The 26,004-nt window shown below is 42.1% G+C and overlaps 2 protein-coding genes across 4 annotated transcripts; one reads left to right on the forward strand and one right to left on the reverse strand.

Moving 5' to 3' along the window:
- Nucleotides 1-747: 747 nt before the first annotated feature.
- On the reverse strand, nucleotides 748-9,181 carry LOC109906347 (E3 ubiquitin/ISG15 ligase TRIM25). Of its 3 annotated transcripts, none has more exons than XM_031792996.1 (9): nucleotides 8,998-9,181; nucleotides 7,326-7,662; nucleotides 6,620-6,805; nucleotides 6,133-6,351; nucleotides 5,147-5,242; nucleotides 3,316-3,549; nucleotides 3,017-3,039; nucleotides 2,693-2,838; nucleotides 748-2,525 (listed from the first exon to the last, which is right to left on the reverse strand). In XM_031792996.1, exons 2-9 carry the CDS (start codon nucleotides 7,581-7,583, stop codon nucleotides 2,287-2,289), a joined length of 1,401 nt encoding a protein of 466 aa, XP_031648856.1. In that variant the 5' UTR covers nucleotides 7,584-7,662; nucleotides 8,998-9,181; the 3' UTR covers nucleotides 748-2,286. The 3 variants fall into 3 exon arrangements, with proteins under 3 accessions (XP_031648856.1, XP_020359597.1, XP_031648857.1); XM_020504008.2 differs by having other exon boundaries at nucleotides 7,326-7,606; nucleotides 8,998-9,152; XM_031792997.1 differs by having other exon boundaries at nucleotides 7,326-7,634; nucleotides 8,998-9,114.
- A 34-nt stretch (nucleotides 9,182-9,215) lies between these two features.
- Nucleotides 9,216-23,212, forward strand: LOC109906341 (zinc finger and SCAN domain-containing protein 21). Its single transcript, XM_020503998.2, has 5 exons — nucleotides 9,216-9,513; nucleotides 10,263-10,357; nucleotides 10,607-10,682; nucleotides 12,442-13,272; nucleotides 18,809-23,212. Exons 1-5 carry the CDS (start codon nucleotides 9,249-9,251, stop codon nucleotides 19,210-19,212), a joined length of 1,671 nt encoding a protein of 556 aa, XP_020359587.1. The 5' UTR covers nucleotides 9,216-9,248; the 3' UTR covers nucleotides 19,213-23,212.
- Nucleotides 23,213-26,004: the final 2,792 nt, after the last annotated feature.

The following is a 26,004-nucleotide window of genomic DNA, read 5'->3' on the forward strand; positions in this document are numbered from 1 at the left end:
TATTCACCCCCCCCCCCCAAAAAAAACCGGCCCCCTAATTAGCTGCTAATGTGGCTATCATAAAGAACTACAAATGCCATGATGATCTGTAAGAGCCTATTTGAGGCAAAAGTAAGAATCTCTGGATTAACTATCTAATGTTAGTTAAATGTAGTAATTGATCATTTGGCTACATTTCTTTAAATTGACAATTCTTTGAACTGTCTTGTGCAAGTTTTAAATTGACACAACACCTGTTAGCAAAGGTGTCAGCTAGAGATGACGTGCAGGAGCTTGCAGGGATTTGTTGTTTTACATGAAGTCTACTCCGGTGTGAATTAGGATTTTTCGAATCTGAGAGTAAATAGAGCCAAATATATTGATAAAATGAATCTGGTCCTCAAAAGTTTTACATTGTAATCAAAACGTTCCACCAAGGTAAGCCTACATGAAATACAGTCCTTATTGTGTTTCTAAAATCCCTTATGGGAAAAAAGGACAGTGGAAAAACTGTTTCCCTGTTTAACCGCTAGGTTTAATGGGTATTCTTTTTTTAATTTAACCTTTGTGTCACAGATTTGCAGTTACTATGTTACATCTTTGAGGTCAGGCTGACATATTATACATTTCTTGGAATTACAGTTTCAAGAATTCATAAAAGTGAAAGGAAGAAAATAATTAACAATCCAAATGCAATTTGACAGTCTAATGTAAAATTGAAAGAAGCCAATGAAATATTATAAATATCAATGCAATGTGCTATTATAATAACATTCATGCTGAGTTTATTGGCTGGATAGAATTACAATTTTACCACATTCAAAATCACCAGTATGAAAATCCCCCCAAAATATTATAGATTTTTCAGATCACATTTTTTTTTTTAAATCCCTTGCAGGACAAAAAAGCAAATCTTCACTATGTTCTTTGCAGAACTGTGCAAATTGATAACGATACAAAACATGTCTAAAGTAACAAGTTATCCATTGCTACAACCACTAGAAGTAGGCCTTCAAATATTTCTCAGAACTACAAGTCATGAGACATGGGTTGTGTTCATTAGTGCACACCTTTTCCAAACGGAAAAGGACAACAAGGGCTACTTATTGGACCAGTGCTGGTATAGCTCTCTCTGTTTCAGTCTGTTCCCCCCCCATTTGGTGCCTAATGAATACAACCCAGGTATGCAACTGATGAAACATAATACCATAAGAACAATAATTATTAAATGATAGACTGATAAACATATAGCTCCCCAATTTTACATAACTTTCAAACAGCTTTTGAAAAACACACCCACGCTTCACACACTCATCCACAAGTCTTCTATCATCTAACTTTCATTGGTATAAAATTCACATCAATCAGAATTCAGTCAGGCATACACTCACATTTGTCTGGTTACACATGAACACCTAAATGCTAGCCTGGTCCCAGATCTATTTCTGCTGTCTTGCCAACTCTGATGGTCATTCATATTGGTGCTGGCAAGACAGCACAAACAGATCTGGGACCATGCTAACTAAATGCACTAATGGTGTATAATTAGTCAGGTAGCCCATTGTAGTTTATGAAGACATACATTTCTGCAAGTGGTCAGTGCAATACCTTTCTATTATTTATATTATGTATAATTATTTATCAAAGTGCCATCAGATAATAAACACCTTGTAATACATCTTCCTGAGAATAAAAAAAAATACTTAAGATGTGGCTTTCACTGGATGTATAATACAGCCCGCACCTGGGTTCAAATACTAGGTGAAATTATTACAAATACTTCTAGCAGTGCTTGATCAAGCTTGCCAGGCTTAATGGAAGCAATAGAATAGATCCAAAACTATATTACATTACAAAGCAAACGCAGAAAAGTATTTGAAAAAAATAAATAATAATAAATCAAATACTATTTGAACCCAGGTCTACAAAAGAGAGGTTGGGCACATAAAGTGCTTTAGTCAAAAAAAGAACGTATGAGGTTAGAATGAGAAGCCCAGTTTCAAGTGTTTAGTTATTACAGTATAATCTTGAATAAACAAAAAAATAGTCTCTGCTCCAAATGGCACACTATTGCCTATATAGGGCCCTGGTCGAAAGTAGTGCCCTATATAAGAAATAGGGTGCCATTTGGGATGCACTCAAACAGCTCATCTTCTAAAGATTGATGTATAATATTTAAAAAGTTTCCCAAAATGGTTATTTTGGTAATTTATGGAAAAATCCAAAGTAGCCTTTTCACACATTCTCCCACTGACATCAATGCATGACTTTTTGACTGAAAATCAGACTTAAATGGAAGTAATTTCATCAGTCTGAATGAATCTCCTCTTCTTCCTCCTCCTCCTCCTCTTCTTCTTCCTCCTCGTCTTCCTGCCCTTCGGGACTGTAAAGTTCGTCTGCTGACTCACTCTGGTCGTGTACAGCCTCCTCTTCCTCACTCCTCATCTCCTCCTCAGCTTCTTCTTGCTCATCACCATCACTGCTGTCGTCATCATCTTCATCCTCCTCCTCTCCTCCGCTGTCCTCCTCTTCCCGGACTACGGGACCTGGTAGAAGACAAAACTGTTAAAGGTAGAATCCACATTTGGTGAAACTGTGCCACTGTTCGCCTCAGTGCCTATTGTTATTGGTTTTGTTGATGAAACAGAGAAGAGGAGCGTGTGACAGCGTTGTTCCCTCTACCCTTTCGCACACACACCAGTCTGTTACTTACAGAGCTCGTTGATGAGGTGAGAGACGTGAGAGTGTACTTCAGTGAGGAAGTCTTCCTGTTTAGCCTCCATGGACTCGGCCAGGCCGTCTGAGTCCACACAAGCGCATTCTGGGTGGAACAGAGGCTTCTTCAACTGCCTGCAGAAACTGGGACAAACACACTCGCATTAGCAATGGCACATCACCCATAGACAGATGGAGAGAGAAAGACACGCATTACAAATGAAATGTCACCCATAGACATAGCTCACACACACACGCACAAACACACTGCAAATGGCGCAACACCCATAGACAGTTGGAGACATACACACAACCCACTTACTTTTTGCTTGATGACTTGTATGCCTAAACAGCAAATCAGAGAAGCAAAGAATAACATCATTCATTATTTATTTTTTATTTTTTTTGGGGGGGGGGGGTAGATCAGCTTTACTATTGCAGGGATTGTGGCTTCCATCAATGTAATTGTCTGCATCTTTTCCAATCCCCATCAAAAAAATTATAACATTTAGTTAATGAAAATAAAACAATAAAGCTACTTAGGAACAGCAGGACGGTTTTAAAAATAATGTTAAAGGCACATCCATTTGTCCATGTATATCAATTAATCCGCACACTGACCTCTAGGAAGCGGAAGGGGTCGTTCTCCTGGGCGAGGGTCTGGATGCCACTGTGGACATCCTGCAGACGGGACTGGTCCTGGACCGCCTTGGCTATGTTCCGCTGGATGCTGGGGCCACACTCGACCCCGTGGGAGCAGGAACAGTCCCTGAGGGAGGTGAGGAAGCCCTCCAGGTGGACCTGTAACACCTCTCCCAAGGCTGTGACCCCCTGGTCTGAGTCCTCCAGGAACCTCTGCACAGAGAGAGGGAGAGGGTTGGGAGGTAGGTGTGTGTTTAACCAAAAACAAACTAATCGGTGATCAAAAGTTTCCTCATCTTCAGACATGAAAATAGATGAAATATATATATATATTTTTTTAATACAACAAATAAAATAAATAAAAATATATACAGCACTGTAAACAATACAAATACATGACATCTTACATTATGGAAAGGAGTGCTCATCAAGGATCAGGTGCGAACACCTGTCCATAATCTTGTTCATTACAATCTTAAATGCAAAACTGATCCTAGATAGGTCTGTTGCGGTGAGCATATTACCGCCACACGGGTGGTCACAAGTCATGATGGCAGGCAAATTTCATGTGACAGTTTAGTCACTGTAATTAGGCTTCTCCAAACTCTGTTGTTGCTGATGGTCATTAGTAGCCTCTACTGTCCTTCTAATCACTCTGACATCAATGCAAATGTAATCGAAAATCTAATCAAACACACTGGCTGGCATGAAAATGAACCACGTGAAAAGAGTCTTCCATTTGCTATTTAAGAGCATAGATGACATGTATTTTTTCCTGCTGCCCCTGTTTTGAGACAGGTGCATGATAATGGTCCATTCTAAATCAAAACTAATTTCACACTTATATGATTTAGTATATGTAAAGACAAGATTAAATCAAGAATAGTAAGCCAAAAAGTAAATGTGGACAGTTATTCTAATGTCTTTAATATGCACCTAGCCTGTGAGAAAGACCCGATCACGTGACGGGCATTGGACAATAAGAATTGAGTAATCTGAGAGAGCCATGTGAGTGAGGTGCTTTGGAGCATGAAGCCGGGAGAAGGGAATTATAAATATTATATTCAGCACATGGGCACAACGGCCAAAAAATGCATGGGGGGGGGCATGACATTTTTTTTAGGGGGCATTACGGCCACACAAAGTAGATGCGGCCAGGAAATTCTGGGCATTATCAAGTGCTTGTTAAATTGTGAATGAGAGACTGATTAAGTGTGTACAGCCCGAGCAATAAACAAAGCAGAGCTCATGCCTTTGATACGACTTAGAATATATTAAAAATCAAAACATATAGCCCAACATTTGTAGAACAACTAAAGTTGCATAAATAACTCTAAATGAAGCATATAGGAGGAACGGTTTCTTTGTTAACCGCTCAACACAGAATAGGCCCATGTGCGCACTCCTATTTATTCAGCTATGTTCAACTGTATTTTTCACACTATAAAATAATGCCACGGAATTCTAAACAAATCTCGTCTGCTAAATGAACTAGTGTAGCCCACAGCCATAGCCAGATCACGGCCTAACATAAAGACAACTCAGATTATGCTCTTCTGAAATAAGACTTCATTTTCTTCATATCATTTTTCTTTAGACTAAAATAAATAATGGATTTATTGTGATGGTGTAGGCTATATTAACTTTTTATGTAGATGTTCCAAAGTTCTGCATCATTGGCTTATAGGCTATGCGTGGAAGCCAAGAGATGGGAAATGTGTTTATGTTAATTAACGGTCAATTACCGTGAGACCGGCAGTTATTTGCGTGACAATCACCGGCTGCCCTCATCCTAGATCAGCAATATCACCTTGTTCAGTCGTTCTTGTTCCTTTTGCTCCTGGAGATTTTTCTCTGCTTTGTTCAGCTTCCTGTCCACCTTCTGTAGCTGGTTCTCCAGAGAGCCCTGTGAACAGAGAGGGAGTTTGGGAGAGAGAGAGAGAAACAGAGGGAGAGAGTGGGTTTGAGGGAGGGGAGAGAGATTACATTCACTATGACAACAAGATTATAGTGAGGGTAAATGGTGAACTCAACTGGAAATGTCTCCCTTTTTCACATTGGTTCAGACAAGTCACTTCAGGAAGCAGCTTGAACAATTCATACAAACAGTGAGATCACATTATGTTTTGTCACAGTCCCGAATGGCACCCTATTCCCGTTATAGTGCATTGCTTTTGACCAGAGCCCTATGGGATCTCTCTCTTCCCCACTATTTAGGTTTCGGGTGACATTTGGGACTCACACATTGTCTCTCATTCGCTAAACCATGTCAGACAACAGCAGTGACAATGACATTCACCTGTGTTCTAGACTCATCAATTGCCATTCTGTGGAGGCCTCGTCTAGAGTATAGAGGTGTGTTCTTTGTGTGTGTACCTTTTGTTTGATCGAAAGTGATAGGGAGTACATACTTATTGTGTGCGAGTGTGTTCTAAGTGACGGTCTTTCATTTTTAGAGTGCTTCATTTAGTCCTGTACATCCCCCTCCTGACCAGTAGACCAACAAACAGAGACCTCTTAACTCTACCACTCCTCCATAACGATATGTAACCTAAACCAGGGGTGCAATTTTGGTTTTAGAAGTGGGGGTATCCAGTCAGATAAACATTCCAACACGCTCAGAGGCGTCCGCATGGTCCTAAAGCACACATTTGCCTCAGACAAAAATGCAATTTCAGAATGTGTGGGGTGGGGGCATGTCACCCTTGTCCCCTGTGAAAGTTGTGCCTGTGACTTAAACACACAGTGATTAACCTATTCACTGTTTTAGAGGTTTTATAACTTTAGACCTGTTACCTTCAGATCCTTCATAGTGTTCTTCAGGGTCTTGATGGTGTGTCCCGCGTGGCCCCCCTCGATGGTACAGGCGTTGCAGACACACACCCGGTCGTCCATGCAGTAGTAGCGGTACATCTCATCGTGTTCAGGACACTTCCTCTTCCTCAGGTCCCCCAGGGGTTCAGTCAGGGGGTGCTCCCTAAACGCAGGCAGCTCCAGGTGGGGCTTCACGTGCTCCTGAAATGGACAAAATGAAGAAAAAGTTCATGTTTGTCTTGACTTACCTGCTGATTGAAAATGTAAAATAAAACAAAGCTTTAAAAAAATTAAAAAGGTGTTATGCACATCCAACACTTGAATGTGTTGAGAATACTGGTGCTGTGCAAAAAAAGAGTGCTTAGATAACAGAATAAGAATATTGGAATATTTCTGCTCCACAGTGCTTTACCATGGGTGAATTTGGAATTATGGATGCTAAAATGATGGATGCCTCTCAGAGCTTTACCTGACACATAGACACCTCGCATTTCAGACACGTCTTGACCGCTACCTCTACCACCACTCCAGCCCCAGGTTCCCCTTTCCCCACCTCGCTAGTGTCCACTGGAGAGCAGTAGTCACACGGCACGGACACGGGGGTCTTGGCTGTTGTCGGGCTGCCGTCTGGTTGTTGTTGTCTTGACGATACTGCCTGGACATCATAGAGAAAGGAAGAGGAAGAGAGGTAGCGTGTTTGTTGGGTGGGGCCTATAGGCTATGAATCAGTAGAGCAGGCTATTGTAAAGGGGTGGCAGGGTAGCCTAGTAACCGGAAGGTTGCAAGTTCATATCCCCGAGCTGACAAGGTACAAATCTGTCGTTCTGCCCCTGAACAGGCAGTTAACCCACTGTTCCTAGGCCGTCATTGAAAATAAGATTTTGTTCTTAACTGACTTGCCTAGTTAAATAAAGGTAAAAACAAAAATATGAATACTCCTTAAACTAAGGTCATCAGAGTGATAGGCCTTAAAGTTCATGTAAACTTTTCTTTGGTGCTTTTAGCTACCTCTCCACAGCTAATGTGACCAGAGACCATGTGTATCAAGCATCTCAGAGTAGGAGTGCTGATCTCAGATCAGGGCCCTCCTGTCCATGTAAAAGGCTAAAACGTATCCTAAATCAGTACTCCTCCACTGAGACACTTCATGAATACAGCCCCCAGACAGCACATACCCGTCCCCTGTAGCGGAAGTCGTCTGCGATGTTGGCGAGCTTAAAGTTCTTCTGGGAGGCCGTGGAGCAGCGGTGGCTCTCTCGGCACTCGGGGCAACGGAAGCGGCCTCGCTCCGCTTGCCGTTTGAGCCGGCGGACACACAGCAGGCAGAAATTGTGGCCGCAGGGCAGCAGGTGGGGGTCCCGGAAAAGGTCCAAGCACACGGGACAGGTGAGCTCGTCTTCTAGAAGAGTGGACTGGTCCATAGAGGTAGCCATGATGGGAAGGGGGAAGGGGAGAGCTGATGATGGGAAGGGGGAAGGGGTAAGCTGATGATGGGAAGGGGGAAGGGGAAAGCTGATGATGGGGGGGGGGGGATATATATGCAGAGTAGTAAAACAATGACAAACCTAAAAGCCTAAATAATAAGGTAATCATCTAAGAAGTAACCAATGTGGCAGTTTAAAACAAAAGTCTTTTAAAACTTTTCACTTCCCCTTTCCTATCAACAATGTTGATGTTGGACCAGCTCTGAACTTGCTGACGTAAACCTAAAGTTCAAAAGGTAATGTGTGGCCATAGTTGCATGACTGCTAATAGGCCAATTTAAATTTCAATAGTAGCCTCATAAATCACCAGTGGTGGAAAAAAGTACCAAATTGTCATACTTGGGTAAAAGTAAAGATACCTTATTAGAAAATGACTCAATTAAAAGTGAAAGTCACCCAGTAAAATACTACTTGAGTAAAAGTCTAAGAGTTTAAATAAGCTTAAGTATCCTAATTAAATGTAAGTGCTAAAATATACTTAAGTATCAAAGGTAAAAGTATAAATAATTTCAAATTCCTTATATTAAGCAAACATTTATAGATAGCCAGGGGCACCTCCGCCACTCAGACATGATTTACAAAATGAAGCATGTGTTTAGTGAGTCCCCCAGATCAGAGACAGTAGGGATGACCAGTGATGTTCTCTTGATAAGTGTGAATTAGACCATTTTCCGGTCCTGCTAAGCATTCAAATGTAACGAGTACTTTTGGATGTCAGGGGAAATGTATCGAGTATATTCTTTAGGAATGTAGTGAAGTAAAAGTAGTCAAAAATATAAATAGTAAAGTACAGATACCCCCAAAAATGCCGTATTTTTACACCACTGTAAATCACCATAATAACCAATATATATATATATATATATATATATATATATCTTTCAAGACACTGCAAATATAGCCGTGGGTTTGGGGTGTGGTGTATGCAAGTGCAATGCTTCTAAATAACCGTAGTTGAATTGAAACGTATTTATATTTCAAATAGATTACGCTGACCTACATGGATGGCATGTTCCAGTTTAGAGGGCTGAGAATCGAATTAATTAACTAGCTGCTCTAGTTTAGAAGGTGGGATAAGGTCATGGCTAGACGGGATCCATCTTTTGTCAAATTGAATTCAAAAGTTAATTTTTTGCATTTTAGCTAACGCCAACCCTTTTCCTAACCTTAACATAATTATACTAACCTGCTGTGTAAATTATTCTAACCTACTATGAAATGTAAAGTCTGACGTTAACTTGACAAAAGCTGGATCCCTTCTAGCCAAATCTGTGGCATAATAGCAGCCCGAGCGCACCTTGTGGAGCTAACTAGCTACAGTTGACAACTAACGGTAACTTATTTACAAACATTGGTCGCTTACCTAGATCTCAGAAGACACCGTATTTTACAACTTCTTATTTAGTCTCTCTGGTTCCTGGTCAGCGAAATCTCAGGCGAACACGATTCAGGCACTAACAATTGTTGTTTGACCATTCCTGCCAGGGAACAGCAGGTGGGCTCAATCCGTAACCTCGTGACACCTGGGGCACGTGACACCTGGGACAAAGTCAAAGAAATGCGCGCGCTGAATTTCTTCACATTTGTAATCCAAACTCCACTAGCTGGTCAATTATGGAGGAACGCGAAGACTTCGTGAACACTTTTAAAACACAGGTTAAAATGGTTTTGGATATTCTGTTAAATGTCGCCGTATCGGAGATAACGCATGTTTTCCAAGGCACTTCGGGTAACGCTAATATCCAGAATACAGTATTACCCGTTGTTCTTTGCGCCGGAGACCACACCATAGAGGCGGTGCAGGCATGCAGACTGAAGAATGCATTGGAGATGGCAATATGCACATACACACGGAAAACCACTGAAGTGACACCACGTGGTGAGTAACTTTAACATACGTTATTTTAAAGTAGGCCTAATGTAACATTGCCAGGAAGTCTCAGCGTTAGTTGAATTAATGGGCTGTAGAATAAGGCTGCACGTGCACACGTCTTTTTGTGTGGTTTCCAAACGGTAGGCTTAACCGGTGTTGCCAATTTAGCGACGTTGTCGCTATATTTAGCGAGTATTCAGACCCCTCTAGCGAAAAATGTTTTAAAAAGCGACTAGCGACAAATCTAGGGGCTTTTTCTGGTGTTATTGGAGACTTTGAGACTCTGACGTGAAAGCACGTATCGTTCTTACTCTTCTCAACGAGCAGCTGGTGCTGTTGTGGATCACACCCCGGTCCCAAAGCACTCACAGGCGGCCCAGTCCTCGCGCAGCAGTCCCTCCCAGCTGTAGTCAGAACAGGAGATATTCACTCATCCACGTCCAGACTGCAAATAAATTGCGCATGCGGGAAGCCGCCCCTGGCTTATCCCGCCCTGGTTTACATTTAAAAAAAGAGCATTTTTTTAATCCTGAATTAGGGCCAGACAAGTTACCATAATTTTCTCACATTGCCATCGACTTTTTTCTATTTTCTCTTTTTAGTCCAAAAAAAATCATGTTTTATTGTGACCTGTTGTAGGCTCCTAAGGCTCCTTAATAAGGTTAAAATTAAATAAATAAAATAAAAAACGAAGTAACTCTGACAGTGTCTCTTTGTATCTTTGTGTGATTCATCTTCTGTTGTGTTGACCCTAGCAACTCGACATGATAGTGGTGAGGCCCCCAGTGGCTCTGTTGCTATGCCAAGACATGATGATGGTGAAGACATGCACGTTAATCTTAAATATGAGGTGAGATGGTTAAAATAAAAGATGGAATGAATGAAACGGAACAGCATCAGTGACATGACTGGGGAATCCCGTTCTGCACATTCTAGTTCTGTGGTTAGAATGCTCTGGATTGTGTGTGAAACACAGCCTCCCTTTTAGTGGACCATTTGACTTAATGGCCCCTATAATGTTTAGTGTCAGCTGTTTCCTTCTGTAGCAGTATCTAAATGCTAATGTAAGTGAACAGTATATTCATTGTTATGCCTGTAGAGATTGGACATGGACTGGGAGGTGGTGAAGGTTGGTGTCTTCGAGGAGGGTGACAGTATTGGGAAAAGCATGCAAAGTAAGTGGACCAGACAAGTGGATTGCTTGCTATTTGGGGATTTAGGCTGAGTAACCATAAAGCACTTTGTGACAACGTCTGATGTAAAATGGCTTTATAAAATGTGTTGGATTTGAGTTATTGAAATGAGAGTAGTGGATGGAAAGAGAATTTAAGTCATGCCTTTATTGTCCCAGTAGTAGAGATGCATAAAGATGATGGCCCTCATGCACTTACCACAAATGACTCGTTTGCCGTAGTGTACATCACACTCCTTATCATTTATTTGCATGTTCATTAGCACCGTATACATGATCCCAATTCTATCTTCAGGTTTTTTCCTAATTGCCACAAGGTAGATTATTCAGATATTTATCGAACCATGTCACGCAACGTAGTTTACCAACTCAGTGGATAGTGCTAAAACGATGACGACATATCTGAATTCTTCCATCTTTATGCATGTTTGCCATTGGGACATTCATAGTGCAGTCAGTGTGAAACAACAATTATCTACAGTGCATTCGGAAAGAATTGAGACCCCTTGACTTTCCCCACATTTTGTTACAGCCTTTTTCTAAAATGTATTAAATATTTTTCCTCAAATCTATTTCTCATCAATGAAAAACCTTATTTACATAAGTATCCTGATCCTTTGCTATGAGACTTGAAATTGCGTTCCAGTGCATCCTGTTTCCATTCATCATCCTCTGGCTGTTTCTACAACTCGATCGCAGTCCACCTGTGGTAAAGTCAATTGACTGGACATGATTTGGAAAGGCACACACCTGTCTATATAAGGTCCCACAGTTGACATTGCATGTCAGAGCAAAAACCAAGCCATGGGGACGAAGGAATCGTCTGAGACAGGATTGTGTCGAGGCACAGATCTGGGGAAGGGTGCCCAAGAACGCAGTGTCCCCCACAATTTTTAAATGGAAGAAGTTTGGAACCACCAAGGGGGGGGGAGGAGGAGGAGAAGCGAGGGAGAGAGAATCAGTCCTTTATGATAGTTGCCAGACTGAAGGCACTCCTCAGTAAAATGCATATGACAGCCTGCTTGGAGTTACAGGACTGTCAGACCATGCGAAACAAGATTCTCGGGTCTGATGAAGCCAAGATTGAATTATTTTTCCTGAATGACAAGCAGTACGTCTGAAGGAACCCTCGCACCATCCCTACGGTAAAGCTTTGGTGGTGGCAGCATCATGACCTTTTTTTTTTAAGTGGCAGAGACTGGGAGACCAGCCAGGATCTAGGGAAAGATGAACGGAGCAAAGTACAGAGATCCTTGATGAATCTGCTCCAGAGCAGACTGGGGCAAAAGTTCACCTTCCAACAAGACAATGACCCTAACCACACAGCCAAGACGAAGCAGGAGTGGCTTCGGGACATGTCTCTGAATATCCTTGAGTGGCACAGCCAGAGCCCGCACTTAAACCCAATTGAACATCACCTTGTCCAACCTGTCAGAGCTTGAGACCTGCAGAGAAGAATGGGAGAAACTTCCTAAATACAGGTGTGCCAAGCTTGTAGCGTCATACTTTTGTAAATGTAATCTTTTTTTAATATATTTTTTTAATAAATGTAATTCATCTTGAAATAAGGCTGTAACGTAACAAAATGTGGGAAAAGTCAAGGGGTCTGAATACTTTCTGAATGCACTGTATAGGTTTCTGTATTAAGTGCATTTGGAGGGCAATATTTGTGCTTTGTTTCTCACTGATATGAAAAATATGAATGTTACGAGGCCAACAGTATGTTTCTTTGTTTGTTCCAGAGAGTCAAGAATATGAATGTCTTGTCTCTGAATTGACGTTTGAACCATCGACATCCGCAGAGGTCTCGGACCCCCACTGCATACACACTGAAAACAGTGCCACCACCACCCTGTCACTGTCTTCAAATGACACCGTATTGTTTAACTCCCCGACAGACAGACTGACTGAACAGGAGGTGCAGGTGGGTTCTTCCCAGGCCCCACATCCAGTGCCCCTGAAATGGCTTCTATTTCCTCTTCCTATCTCAGTCAGCCCAGTAAAAAAAGTGGAATTAGAAAGGGGGAAACTGGAGCCTGTTCCCATTGCCATCAGCACGCCGGTGGATTCGGAACAACAGCCAGCCAACACCCTTAGGATTATAGATACAGAACCCATGCTTAGAACACCTGTGGGACACCTGGAAGCACTTACTGACTATGACATCAGTGGTGCTGCTCTCAAAGAAGAGCCAATAGGAAGCTTGGGACAACCGGAAGTCAAGGAGGAGATTGAGTTGGTCCGGCATACTGCACAACCAAGTACACAACGGTACAATGACATTACAGCAACAACACAACTAAGCACGCTACAAGAGCCGATTCTCACCCAAGTAAACCCCAATGTACATGTGGCCACACAAGCAAGCATTATACTAAACCCAGCAGCAAAGGAAGAGCAGCGAGACCGAGGGGGACCAGTGTTGAGCGGGACCAGAAGCAGAAAAGGCTGTGACACCACTTCCACAGCACTTCAAGCCACCTCCTCCATATCACCTCACCACTCTCCCCTCACCCCCTCCACTCCACCACTACTACCCCATGAGCTGGAGAAGCAGATGAGAACCTGTTCAGGTATTTACCCATGCTGTAACTCAATTCCTAATCTCCTTGTCTCCTCAACCTTATTGGAGGAGGAAGTCCAAGCCTCATCTGACCTTTTCCAATGTGTTTTGAGAAGGCGGTGAGTATGCAAGGAATTGAGAAGGAACACTCCCTTCTCATTTGTGCAATATACACCGAGTATACCAAACGTTAGGAACACAATCCTAATATTGAGTTGCACCCCCTTTTGCCCTCAAAACAGCCTCAATTTGTTGGGGCATGGACTCTACAAGGTGTCGAAAGCGGTCCACAGGGATGCTGGCCCATGTTGATTCTTGTTTCCCACAGTTGTCAAGTTGTCTGGATGTTTTTGGATGGTGGACCATTCTTGAAACACACAGGAAACTGAGCATGAACGCTACTGTGTTTGCAGTTTTTGAAAAAGAAACAGAGCTGTACACTCTAGGAGCCTAGATGCAATAATGTAATAACCAACGTTTCAACAGAAGCTGTCTTCATCAGGGTATCATGACAAACGCTGTGGGTCACTAGTTTGTGAAGTGTCAAAGTGCACAATGCAAATAGTCCGGGTAGCCATTTGATTACCTGTTCAGGAGTCTTATTGCTTGGGGGTAAAAACTGTTGAGAATACTTTTTTTCCTAGACTTGGCACTCTGGTACTGCTTACCATGCGGTAGTAGAGAGAACGGTCTATGGTTGGGGTCTTTGACAATTTTTAGGGACTTCCTCCTGGTGTAGAGGTCCTTTATGGCAGGCAGCTTAGCCTGGGCCGTACGCACTACCCTCTGTAGTGCCTAGCGGTCGGAGGCCGAGCAATTGCCGTACCAGGCAGTAACGCAACCGGTCAGGTTGCTCTCGATGGTGCAGCTGTTGAACCTTTTGAGGATCTCAGGACCCATGTGAAATCTTTTTAGTTTCCTAAGGGGGAATACTCTTTGTCGTGCCCTCTTCACGACTGTCTTGTTGTGTTTGGACCATTCTAGTTTGTTGATGTGGACACCAAGGAATTTGAAGCTCTCAACCTGCTTCACTACAGCCCTGTCGATGAGAATGGCGGTGTGCGCTGTCCTCCTTTTCCTGTAGTCCACAATCATCTCCTTAGTCTTGGTTACGTTAAGGGATAGGTTGTTATTCTGGCACCACCTGGCCAGGTCTGACCTCCTTCCCTATAGGCTGTCCCTGGGGAGCTCCAGTGTTGAGGATCAGCATGGCAGGTGTGTTGCTACCTACCCTCACCACCTGGGGGCGGCCCGTCAGGAACTCCAGGATCCAGTTGCAGAGGGATAAGTTTAGTCCCAGGATCCTTAGCGATGAGCTTTGAGGGTACTATGGTGTTGAACGCTGAGCTGAAGTCAATGAATAGCATTCTCGCATAATTGTCCCTTTTGTCCAGGTGGGAAAGGGCAGTGGAGTGCAACAGATTGCATCATCTGTGGATCTGTTTGGGCGGTATGCAAATTGGAGTGGGTCTAGGGTTTCTGGGATAATGGTGTTGATGTAAGCCATTACCAACCTTTCAAAGCACTTCATGGCTAAGGACTTGAGTGCTACGGATTTGTGGTAATTTAGGCAGGTTGCCTTTGTGTTCTTGGGCACAGGGACTAGGGTGGTCTGCTTGAAACATGTTGGTATTACAGACTCAATCAGGGACATGTTGAAAATGTCAGTGAAGACACTTGCCAGTTGGTCAGCACATGCCTGGAGCACACGTCCTGGTCATCTGTCTGGTTCCACATCCTTGTGTATGTTGACCTATTTAAAGGTCTTTCTCACGTCTGCTATGGAGAGCGTGATCAGTCGTCCGGAACAGCTGATGCTCTCATGCATGCCGCAGTGTTGCTTGCCTCGAAGCAAACATAGAAGTGATTTGGCTAGTCTGTTAGGCTCGTCACTGGGCAGCTCGTGGCTGTGCTTCCCTTTTTGTATTCTGTAATAGTTAGTGAGCCCTGCCACAAGACGAGTGTCGGAACCAGTGTAGTATGATTCAATCTTAGCCCTGTATTGACGCTTTGCCTGTTTGACGGTTCGTCACAGGGCATAGCAGTATTTCTTGTAAGCTTCCGGGTTAGTCCAGCACCTTGAAAGCAGTAGCTCTACCCTTCAGCTCAGTGCGAGTGTTGCCTGTAATCCATGGCTTCTGGTTGGGGTATGTACGTACAGTCACTGTGGGGATGATGTCCTCTGTGCGCTTATTGATAAAGCCAGTGACTGATGTGGTGCAGCTTTCCCACTCGCCTTCTGCGGGTCCTGACGAGGCATCCGGCTCTTTGTCCTCTGTACCTGCATCGTTTCCTCTTGCAAATAACGGGGATGTCGACCCTGCCAGGTGTTTGGAGAATGTCCTGTGCGTCTTGGTTGTTGTAGAAAAAATCTTTGTCTAATCCGAGGTGAGTGATCGCTGTCCTGATATCCAGAAGCTCTTTTCTGCCGTAAGAGACGGTTGCAGAAGCATTATGTACAAAAATACTGCCTTAGTGGAGCACATAACACCTTTCATTGGGATCTATTTTCCTGTTTGGGTGTTTGCAGGATCTACATTTGTAAGTGCCATTGCATTGAGTGCAGCTATTACACTTTTAGTTTCCATCCGGTAGAGGTGCAAATAGATGTTGCGAAGTGATATTTTGGGGGTGGTAAATCAGTTTACCAATTCATCTGAGATTTCTGCCCTGTGAGATTCCAACCAAGGGAGGGTCCAAAAACACATTACGGATACTGTCATCGGATCTTAGAATGTGCCAATGTTTGAACAATTCCCTTAATTTGTTCAGAGCAAACATTGAATAGCGGGTAATTAAAATGCTTATCTTTGCGATACTATCCTTGAAAGATGTCTCCTTGTTTAGAATTTTCTCAATGTCCGTATTAAGCTAACGGTTTTTGTACCCCCTCTCCTTGAGTGTTCTTTGCGTCTCAGCCATATTTCTGTCGCAATCTGACAGTTCTATTGCAAATTCTTTTGATTCGACAATTGGCCATAGGTCAAACTGTTTTTCAAGAGAAGCGGGTGACAATGATCAGCCCTCAACTAACTGTTACGTCAGTAGGTTTCCTGTAAAGATCAGTGTATGGAACATTATCACACAAAATCAGAAGATCAAGGAAACTGATTTGACGTGTGTCAGATTGCATAGTAAATATCAGGTGATCAGAACAAAAGGAAAGCATGGAATGCCTGGATCTGTTTTGCATCACCCCTCCATAGAACTAAAAGGGTTCTAATTTCTAACATTATTATTTGGAAACAGTACATTGACATTTTTGAAGGGATTGAAAATGGACTGTTTCTCCATGTAACCCACATACAAATTAGCATAGTTAGGAGCCATATGGGGTCCCATAGCAGTACCCTTCGTCTGAATAAAGAAATCCTTTAGAAATATGTGTGTGTGTGTGTGTGTGTGTGTGTGAGAGTACTATTTCAGCCAATGTTAGTGCATTCACTGGAAGGTATTTCATTAGGGTCACGTTGCAGAAGAAAATGTTCCATCGCTTCAATTACCGCCCTCGTGTGGAATATGTGTTTAACGACCCCACATCAAAAAGTAACTAACCGTGTTATCATAGAGAGGATCAAGAGATTCAATAATATAGATGACATTACTAGTGTCCTTTACAAAGGGGGGAGCTGTTCTGTGAGTGGTCTATAAAATAAAGTTGATAAGGGAGCCTTTACTGCATCAATGCCCACTACAATAGGGCGCCCTGGAGGTTTTTGTAACATTCTTGTGTAATTTTGACAAAGTATAGAAAGTGGCAATTTTAGGGTGTTGAATGGCCAAAAGGTTGTTCTTATTTTGGTGATTTGACCAGAACTTGCCTATCTAGGACAGTGGTAGATAATGTTCTGAAATTGGGAAGTGGAGTCACTTCTGCGTTTCTTGTAAAAGGTGTTGTCAAGCAGTTGTCTATGACAGTAATTTACATAAGATGTCCAGTCCATGAGTACAACCGACCCACCCTTATCAGCAGGACGAATAAGGACTTGAGGTATCAGATTGTAAAGCAAAGATTGTTCATCCTTAGGTAAATTATGAAAGGACATGTTAAGGAGATCACCAACATCTTTTTTTAACCAGTCTGCAATGTCTCAATAGTGATTGGCTGGAGGTACAAAGTAATTCTTGCTTCTAAAAGGAGTCAGAGAATGTACAGGTAAGCAGCTTACACATTCAGTAGAAATTAGGGGAGCTAAAGTATTCCCTTAAATACTTGACTCAAGATATTTCAGCTTGTCTTTTGGAGTTCACTTTGACTTTATTTTTTAATTTATTTAATAGATTTAAAATTCATGCTATAACAACAATGTGGAATAAGTCAATGGGTGTGAATACTTTTATGGCATGGAGCATACAAACCATTAAAAACAACTGCGCTTTCCGTGACAGACTAACCAGGGGAATACTATGATCCCTTATTGATGTAATTTGTTAAATCCACTTCAAGTCAGTGTAGATAAAGGGGAGGAGAGGTTTAGACACTTTAAAATAATTAGTTAACATGTATTGTGCATGTGTGTCGTTGAGGGTGAATGGGCAAGACGAGGCTTTAGTGTGTTTGAACAGAGTATGGTAGTAGGTGCCAGGTGCACAGGTTGGGTCAAGAACTGCAAACCTTGAATACATGTTCTATTGGTTTAATAACAAATTGTTGACCAGCTGGAAAATGATTTTATTGAAATGGATAAAACAATTGAAGAGAAACGCACAACTCTGCAAGGAGCTGTTAAAACCAAGTTGAATAGTTTGGATATGAGAACTGAGGATGGATCAACAACATTGTAGTTACTACACAATACTAATCTGACAGAGTGAAAAGGAAGCCTGTACAGAACAAAAATATTTCAAAAGATGCATCCTGTTTGCAACAAGGCACTAAAGTAATACTTGGGTGTGCTTGTAATTTAAGTACTTGGGCTTGTTTCATGATTTAAAAAAATACATGTAATAGCGCTAAGCACAGACAAAAGACTAGAGGGAAAAACTGGTTGTTAGCTTGACAACAGGAGATGAGTTAATCTTTCAGCACGATAACCTTAAACACAAGGCCAAATCTACACTGGAGCTGCTTACCATTAACACAGTGAATGTTCCTGAGTGACTGACTTCCTGACTTAATCTAATGAAGACTGAAACACAACAAAATGGGATATAAATACTTTCTGAAGGACCTGTATGTGTTGTGTTCAATGTATAGTTTTTATTTTATTTAGCTAGGCAAGTCGGTTAGGAACAAATTCTTATTTACAATGACACCTACCCGGGGAACAGTGGGTTAATTGCCTTGTTCAGGGGCAGAATGACATTTTTTACCTTGTTAGCTTGGTGATTCGAATCAGCAAACCTTACTGGCCCTACGCTCTAACCACAAAGCTACCTGCCGCCCCAGTTTTACCCCAGTGGATAGTTTGTCCTGTCTTGTCTTATCCAGGGGCGCAAAATTCTGGTAACTTTCCCAAATTTGCAAGGTTTCCCACTTTTCTGGGAGTTGTGGAAAATTACTGGAGTCTTTCATTCATAATCCTATTTTATCTCATTCTCCCCAGTGAAGCTTGAGGACTTGCGGCTGGTGGGACACTGCCACCGTCGCCTGCGCATCTGCTGGGACTGTGACAAGATCTTCTACCGGAAACGGAAGCTGAGGTGGCACCGCCGTTTAATCCACACCGGAGAGAAACCGTACTGCTGCTCCCAGTGTCACCGGGCGTTCTCGCTCCGGAAGAATCTGAAGCACCACCAGAGGGCCCACACAGGGGAGAAACCGTACCACTGTAAAAACTGCGGGAAGCAGTTCCGGTGCAACGGGAAACTGAAGACCCACATGAGGTTTCACACAGGGGAGAAACCCTTCGGCTGCACCCTCTGTAGGAAAAAATACAGGGTGCTAAAGAACTTAAAGACACACATGGCCACCGCACACCCACACCCTGGCCGATGTCTTAACCGTTAGAACAAGTCCAAAATGGTACCCTATTCCCTTTTGTAGTACACTACTTTTGTCTTATATTGCTCTCTCTGGGAACAAGGGGCGGAAGATCTTGACACATGACATCCAGACATAAAGACATTGAGGTGAAAGACCACCCCAATACAGTGAAAGACTGAATAGTAGAAGATTCTGGATAGAATACTTGAGTGGGATGCAGTGTTGGCGGCCTTCGTGTTATCTAGAGATCTACAACTATGGTTGAAGTCGGAAATTTACATACACCTTAACCAAATTCATTTCAACTCAGTTTTTCACAATTCCTGAGATTGAATCCTAGTAAAAAAAAGTCCCTGTCTTAGGTCAGTTAGGATCACCACTTTATTTTAAGAATGTGAAATGTCAATAATAGTAGAGTGATATATTTCAGCTGTTTATTTCATCACATTCCCAGTGGGTCAGAAGTTTAAATACACTCAATTAGTATTTGGTAGCATTGCCTTTTTAAATGGTTTAACTTGGGTCAAACGTTTCGGGTAGCCTTCCACTAGCTTCCCACAATAAGTTGGGTGAATTTTGGCCCATTCCTCTTGAAAGAGCTGGTGTAATTGAGTCAGGTTTGGAGGCCTCCTTGCTCACACACGCATTTTCAGTTCTGCCCACACATTTTCTATAGGATTGAGGTCAGGGCTTTGTGATGGCCACTCCAATACCTTGACTTTATCTTAAGCCATTTTGCCTTAACTTTGGAAGTCTGCTTGGGGTCACTGTCCATTTGGAAAACCCATTTGCTTGAACTTTAACTTCCTGACTGTCTTGCTGTTGCTTGAATATATCCACATAATGTTCCTGCCTCATGATGCTATATATTTTGTGAAGTGCACCAGTCCCTGCTGCTGCAAAGCACCCCCTCAACATGATGCTGTCACCCCCTGTGCTTCACGGTTGGAATGGTGCTCTTCGGCTTGCCAGCCTCCCTTTTTCCTCCAAACATAACAATGGTCATTATGGCCAAACAGTTCTATTTTTGTTTCATCAGACCAGAGGACATTTCTCCAAAGTGTACGATCTTTGTCACCATGTGCAGTTGCAAACCGTAGTCTGGCTTTTTTACATGGCGGTTTTGGAGCAGTGACTTTTTCCTTGCTGAGCGGCCTTTCAGGTTATGTCAATATAGGACTCGTTTTACTGTGAATATAGATGCTTTTGCACCGGTTTCCTCCAGCATCTTCACAGGGTCCTTTGCTGTTGTTCTGGGATTGATTTGCACTTTTTTCACCAAAGCCCGTTCATCTCTAGGAGACAGAAATCATCTCCTTCCTGAGCGGTATGATGGCTGCGTGGTCCTATGGTGTTTATACTTGCGTACTATTGTTTGTACAGATAAATGTGGTACCGTCAGGCGTTTGGAAATTGCTCCCAAGAATGAACCAGACTTGTGAAGATCAACAAAAAAAAAAAATGTCCTGAGCTCTTGGCCGATTTTCTTGTGAATTTCCCATGATGTCAAGCAAGTTGACGGTAGGCCTTGAAATACATCCACAGGTGCACCTCCAATTGACTCAAATTGTGTCAGCCTATCAGAAGCTTCTAAAGCCATAATGTAATTTTCTTGAATTTTCCAAGCTTTTTAAAGGCACAGTCAGCTTAGTGTATGTTAACTTCTGACCCACTGGAATTGTGATACAGTGAATTATACGTTTGTAAACAATTGTTGGAAAAATTACTTGCACAAAAGTAGATGTCCTAACTAACTTGCCAAAGCTAGTTTGTTAACAAGAAATTTGTGGAGTGGTTTAAAAACAAGTTTTAATGATTCCAACCTAAGTGTATGTAAACTTCTGACTTCAACTGTAAAGCTATGACCATGTGTAAAGTCCTTCAATATGTTGTAGATCCATCCTTCAAAACATGTTAGATCCATTTAGATGTTTCATATTGTACACAGGAACATCTCTTGCTGACAGACTTTGAAAACAACGTGTGTGTGTGTGTGTGTGTGAGAGGAAGGTTAGAGCTGGATGCTGTTGACACAGTGAATGATGAGCCAGGATGTTGAGAAAAGGTCTTTCCTGCCTGGCTGTTGCATACTCTAAGCCTTATGCCGATTGGGAGATTGGAAATGTCAGACATCAGTGCGTTCAAGACAACTGGGAAATTGTGATCAAAACACATTTTCCATGTCAGTTCTTTTTAACGGTATTCCAAGTCGGGAACACGGTGTTCTTTCTAGAACCGACCTTTAAGATCACTGATGTCATGATTTGACCTTGTCTTGAACGCACCATTAGAAACTAGTGTTTTGCATGCCTCTTCCTAAGATGGCTGAGCTATAACTATGAACACTATGGTCCTTACAACAATGGATAACACACCTCGTTGTACTCATACACTGATAATGTTATAGAACACCATGTGAGATTCTCAATTCCATATTCCTCACGTCCTCTCTCCGTGCCTCCTTCTCAAAATCCATTGGATGAGAAAGCCAGAGGTCCCTCCACTCTGACCTTCTCCTACAATTGGTTTTGTTACGGAGTACTCGGAGTATGACATTTACATTCCCCTAAGTACTCTGGCAGTTTCTCCTGACCAGGAAAACATTCTAGGCCCTAGATGTCCAGAGGGCTATACTACAATGCAGGCTCAAGGAGTAAACCTGCTAACGTGCCTAAATATTCTGAAATAACAAAAAAAATAATGAAAGATGAGCATGGTCTACTTAACTCGACAACCAAAAATGCATATCTAAGTTATTTTATGAATGATAAAATAGTTATTTCTGGTTTTATCAAAGTTAGCTAGCTTTGATCCTACTTTGTATTATACTCCTCTGGTCAAACCACATGTTTGAAGCACTCCTGACCCTACCTAGGCAGATCATATTATACTGTACGTATTGTACTATACTGTAGTGTAGTTACTAGCTAGCATACTAAATGTCTCTTTCAGACAAATACACTAACACCATCTGCGGATGCCAATGTTTTCTGTTGAAGTGATTAAACCCAAATACATGTTCATGTGTACTCTTTGGTGGAAGGAAGTTCTTGGAGTAATATTTAATTGTTCTGTCAGGAGGATGTTTGGACACTGACTGTCTTTACTTTCATTTGATCATAATTATTCTGTTATCATTTGCTATATTTTTGTTTCTCCCACAGATTCATGCATGATGCAGTGCCTTGCAAAAGTATTCAGACCCCTTTGATTTAATCAGAATTGTGTTACAAAGTGGACTTAAAATAGATTTGCCTTTTATTTTTTTGGTCAATAATCTGTCAGTGTAAAAAAAAGAAGGTAAAATACATTGATAAATTCTTAACATTAAAATGTGTCAATCCAAGTGGTCTGAATAGTTTGCAATGCACTGTATATGGACTTTGTAATTGTGTTGTTTTGTTGCACCATGGACATCAGATATTGGAGTAAAGTATGCAAAATAACTGGTTTATTTAATTGAAGTACTTTTATTGGTAATGGTCTACTTAACTCGACAACCAAAAATGCATATCTTAAGTTATTTTATGAATGATAAAATAGTTATTTCTGGTTTTATCAAAGTTAGCTGGCTTTGATCCTACTTTGTAGAGTGTCATGTCAGCTTTTCATATCAAACCGTACATTGTTCTTTTACACATTAAATTAAATGGTGGGTCTATGCTGTGATTGATTACACATACAATGCAACTTTATTGTTCGTGTTACAGTGAACATTTGTCCTCTGATTGCTCAACTCCCTCAGATAGGACACATCTCATACACACAGTTGCAGTGCAGCGTTTCTACGTAGAAAGCATGTAGTGGGGTTGGGGCCTTGCTCAAGGGCCCAACAGTAGGGAATTGTTGTCAGGATCTTAACACCGCAGCCCGTCAGATAGCTAGGCTACCTACTGGCCCTTTTCTTTTTTACAATGCAGTGCTTTAATGTGCTGTAGTTATCACATTTCAAGATCACACAATACAGTATAAACACATTCATGTCAACATTTCAAAGATATTACAATAACATGTTCACAACTTCCCCTTACATGTCACTTTATTTATTTTGTCTTGACTCATTGGTCTTACAATACAAGCATGCTACTACATGCTTGTTACAGGTATAATAAGGAAAGATCCCTACACCATTTTGTTGATGCTGAAATATATACAGTGGGTTAGACTACTGTTTGGATGTCTAACATGGAAGACTGACTTTGAGATTTTCTCAGATGTTAATGTTTCACTTGGCCTCATACTTGATGTTGAAGGCCACGGGTCCTCCGATGTTGAAGCCAAGGTAGAACGAAACTGCTCCAGGATTCCGAATGCTGGCCAATTGATCCGGGAAAATCTTGATTCTGTTGTCTGCAATGTTCAGGAATATTTCATACTGTTCGACCACACCCCTGATCCTAAGTAGATGATCCTTGATTGCTTCAAGTTCCCATATCTTTCCACTGCTCCACAGTTTACCCAGTTTTCTGTTGTTCTGCTTTGGGGAAAGGTTATTCATGATCAGAATGTCCACTCTTGATTTGTGGACCAGTCTGCTTAAACCCTGACCCTTTCCAAGTAGGAACAATGGAACAAGGTACCTGGAGCGGAAGTACATACTGAGGTCCCACTCAAAGGACCGTCTCAGGAGATCAATGGTTTGTTTATAGGGAAAGTTGTGGGTGGCCCCACCCTCAGGCCAAAACAACATCAAAGCCAAGAGATGAAATTCAGTGGGTTGGTCAATCTGTTCACTGACATATTTCTTTAGCATGTCTTGTAAGGTTTGTAGAGGTATGGTTCTCGTTTTACGTCTTACTCCCCTTTGGCTCAGAAGGATGTTGACAAGAATGTAGTTTTGAGTAGCTTGGGCATCTGACCTTTTTTCACCATTGATTGTTCTGTAGTGCTGTTCCATCCACTGCAGGTTAGGATCAATTCTCTTTTGATCAAGACATGAGAGCAGTCCAGGAAAGCTGATTGGCATCATTCCAGTGTATTTCTGGTAGCAACCGATAACATCATCATGGAAGTACCCTGGTTCCTCTCTTCCTATTTTGGGCTTTGAGTAAGTCAGGTACTTTTCAAAGAACCCATACCTTTTCTTCACTCCGTCTTTGAGTTGTGCAATGAGAGGCAAATACTCATTGAGTTTTCCTCTGGGAAAATCATCAGCTATGTAGGGAGTTTGCTTTTTCCCTTTGAGAATGTCTTTCCACCTATTATCACACGTTGTGAGTGCCTCAAAAAGATAGTTAGCCACTTGTAGATAGCCAAAGCTTCCCCTGTCATTGAAACTCTTTGATTCTAGTTCCACCTCTTTTTCTGCAGCCTTCTCCTCTTCTTTGAAAGCGTTTATAGCCTTTCCTGCTATTTCCAAAATCTCACATGCAGGTGGAAACGGTGTGTGTCCTATTTTCTTTCTTAAATTGCCCTTGTGAACTTGCCCAAGAGTATCTGCGATGAAGGAATTGTTGGGAGCCCTCTTTTTAGCCTTTAAAGCACAATATTCAGCTTTTTCGTAGTTTTGAATTTCAATGTAGTAGAGGCGTGCTAGAGCTTGAGGGAAAAAAGGATTTGCCCCAAACTTATCCACTGCTTCTTTCAGAATGTGTTCACACATGCCTAATCCTTCATCCTTCTTTATATCTTGAATCAGTTTGGAAAAGGAATCCTGTGTTTCCTCTTCTGCGTTCTGCTGTTCGTCCACTAGTGCTTTTGCTTCTGTGATTTCCCTCTTTGTTAGCATGTCTTTGATGACGGGCACCAAATGTTGCGGCACCTCTGCCTTACAGAAGTACTCCAAGAAGTTTATTGTTGTGTCACCCCTTTTCACACGGGACATAGCCAGTAACTTGACACACTGATCAGCTATCATTGGATGCTTCATCCGGACACGTTTATTGTCTTCCTCTTGTCCGGAGAAAGTGACTATGAGGTCATTGAAAGGGTGCATTCTACTTTCAAAGTCTTGAGGCCTTGCATCAGGGAATTCCGCACATTCAGACTCTAGAAGGTAGGATCCAGGGACGTAGAAATTTAGCAATGACAAAAATGGAAGGAGCAGGTTTTGGGGATTCAACAAATGTTTATTAACACAAGCCTTAACACTATCCTGGATGTACGTTTTACTGAAATTTCCACACATTATGTTGAAACCATGGAACTTGGTATGCTGGTCTGCATAGCGCTTACGGATCACATCTAGCTTATTGCTGAATTTGTCTTTCTCTTCTTCAGAGAGCTGTCTTCTAAGGATCACTGAAATTCTGGTTGTTGGATCGTCATGTTCCGCGATAAAAGACTTACGCACACAGTTTAACATGATGAGTACAGGAACTTTCGACGTAATCTTTCTCTCTGCAATTTCTCTCATCAGGCAATCCGCCATGTTCTCATCCTCAAGCAAGAGGAGCACAGTGTTTTGTGAATCTCCTGCCTTGAAAAGGTTTATTACTTGGTCGGCGATAGCGGTGCTGTTTGCCCCCGTTGATTCTTTTAAGACTGCACACCTATGCTTTTTCCTCAGGTCCCAGAGCACCTGCATGGCCAGGGTGGACCCACCACTGCTTGGCTCGTGCAAAAGCTTGAAAATGGCAATGCTGCGAGGACTTTTTCGCTTACTTTGAATCAGCTTTTTTAAGTTACTGTATCCATCCCTCTTTATGAAGGTTGAATCCACAGCTGCTTCTCGTTCAGCCGTGTAGAAGTTCAGCCATTGAGGTGGCGCTCCCTTGTAAAAGTTGACCTGTGCCATGGCTGCATCTGTTTGGTTGATTGTGTTGCCCTCAAACTCATTCTCACACAAGACATCCAAAAGTGACAGGGAGTCACATT

This window comes from Oncorhynchus kisutch, linkage group LG16 (assembly GCF_002021735.2).
Source record: "Oncorhynchus kisutch isolate 150728-3 linkage group LG16, Okis_V2, whole genome shotgun sequence".
In the NCBI taxonomy this organism is placed as follows: Eukaryota; Metazoa; Chordata; class Actinopteri; order Salmoniformes; family Salmonidae; genus Oncorhynchus; species Oncorhynchus kisutch.

What these genes read in the sequence shown, in the direction of transcription:
- LOC109906347 (XM_031792996.1), bottom strand. Translation starts at nt 7,583, where the DNA reads ATGGCTACCTCTATGGACCAGTCCACTCTTCTAGAAGACGAGCTCACC. An exon ending in AACAAGAACGACTGAACAAG is followed by an intron (nt 3,550 to 5,146) that starts GTGATATTGCTG and finishes CTCTCTGTGCAG; the next exon opens with AGGTTCCTGGAGGACTCAGA. An exon ending in TCACCTCATCAACGAGCTCT is followed by an intron (nt 2,526 to 2,692) that starts GTAAGTAACAGA and finishes GTCTTCTACCAG; the next exon opens with GTCCCGTAGTCCGGGAAGAG.
- LOC109906341 (XM_020503998.2), top strand. Translation starts at nt 9,249, where the DNA reads ATGGAGGAACGCGAAGACTTCGTGAACACTTTTAAAACACAGGTTAAA. An exon ending in CACTGAAGTGACACCACGTG is followed by an intron (nt 9,514 to 10,262) that starts GTGAGTAACTTT and finishes TGTTGACCCTAG; the next exon opens with CAACTCGACATGATAGTGGT. An exon ending in ACGTTAATCTTAAATATGAG is followed by an intron (nt 10,358 to 10,606) that starts GTGAGATGGTTA and finishes TTATGCCTGTAG; the next exon opens with AGATTGGACATGGACTGGGA.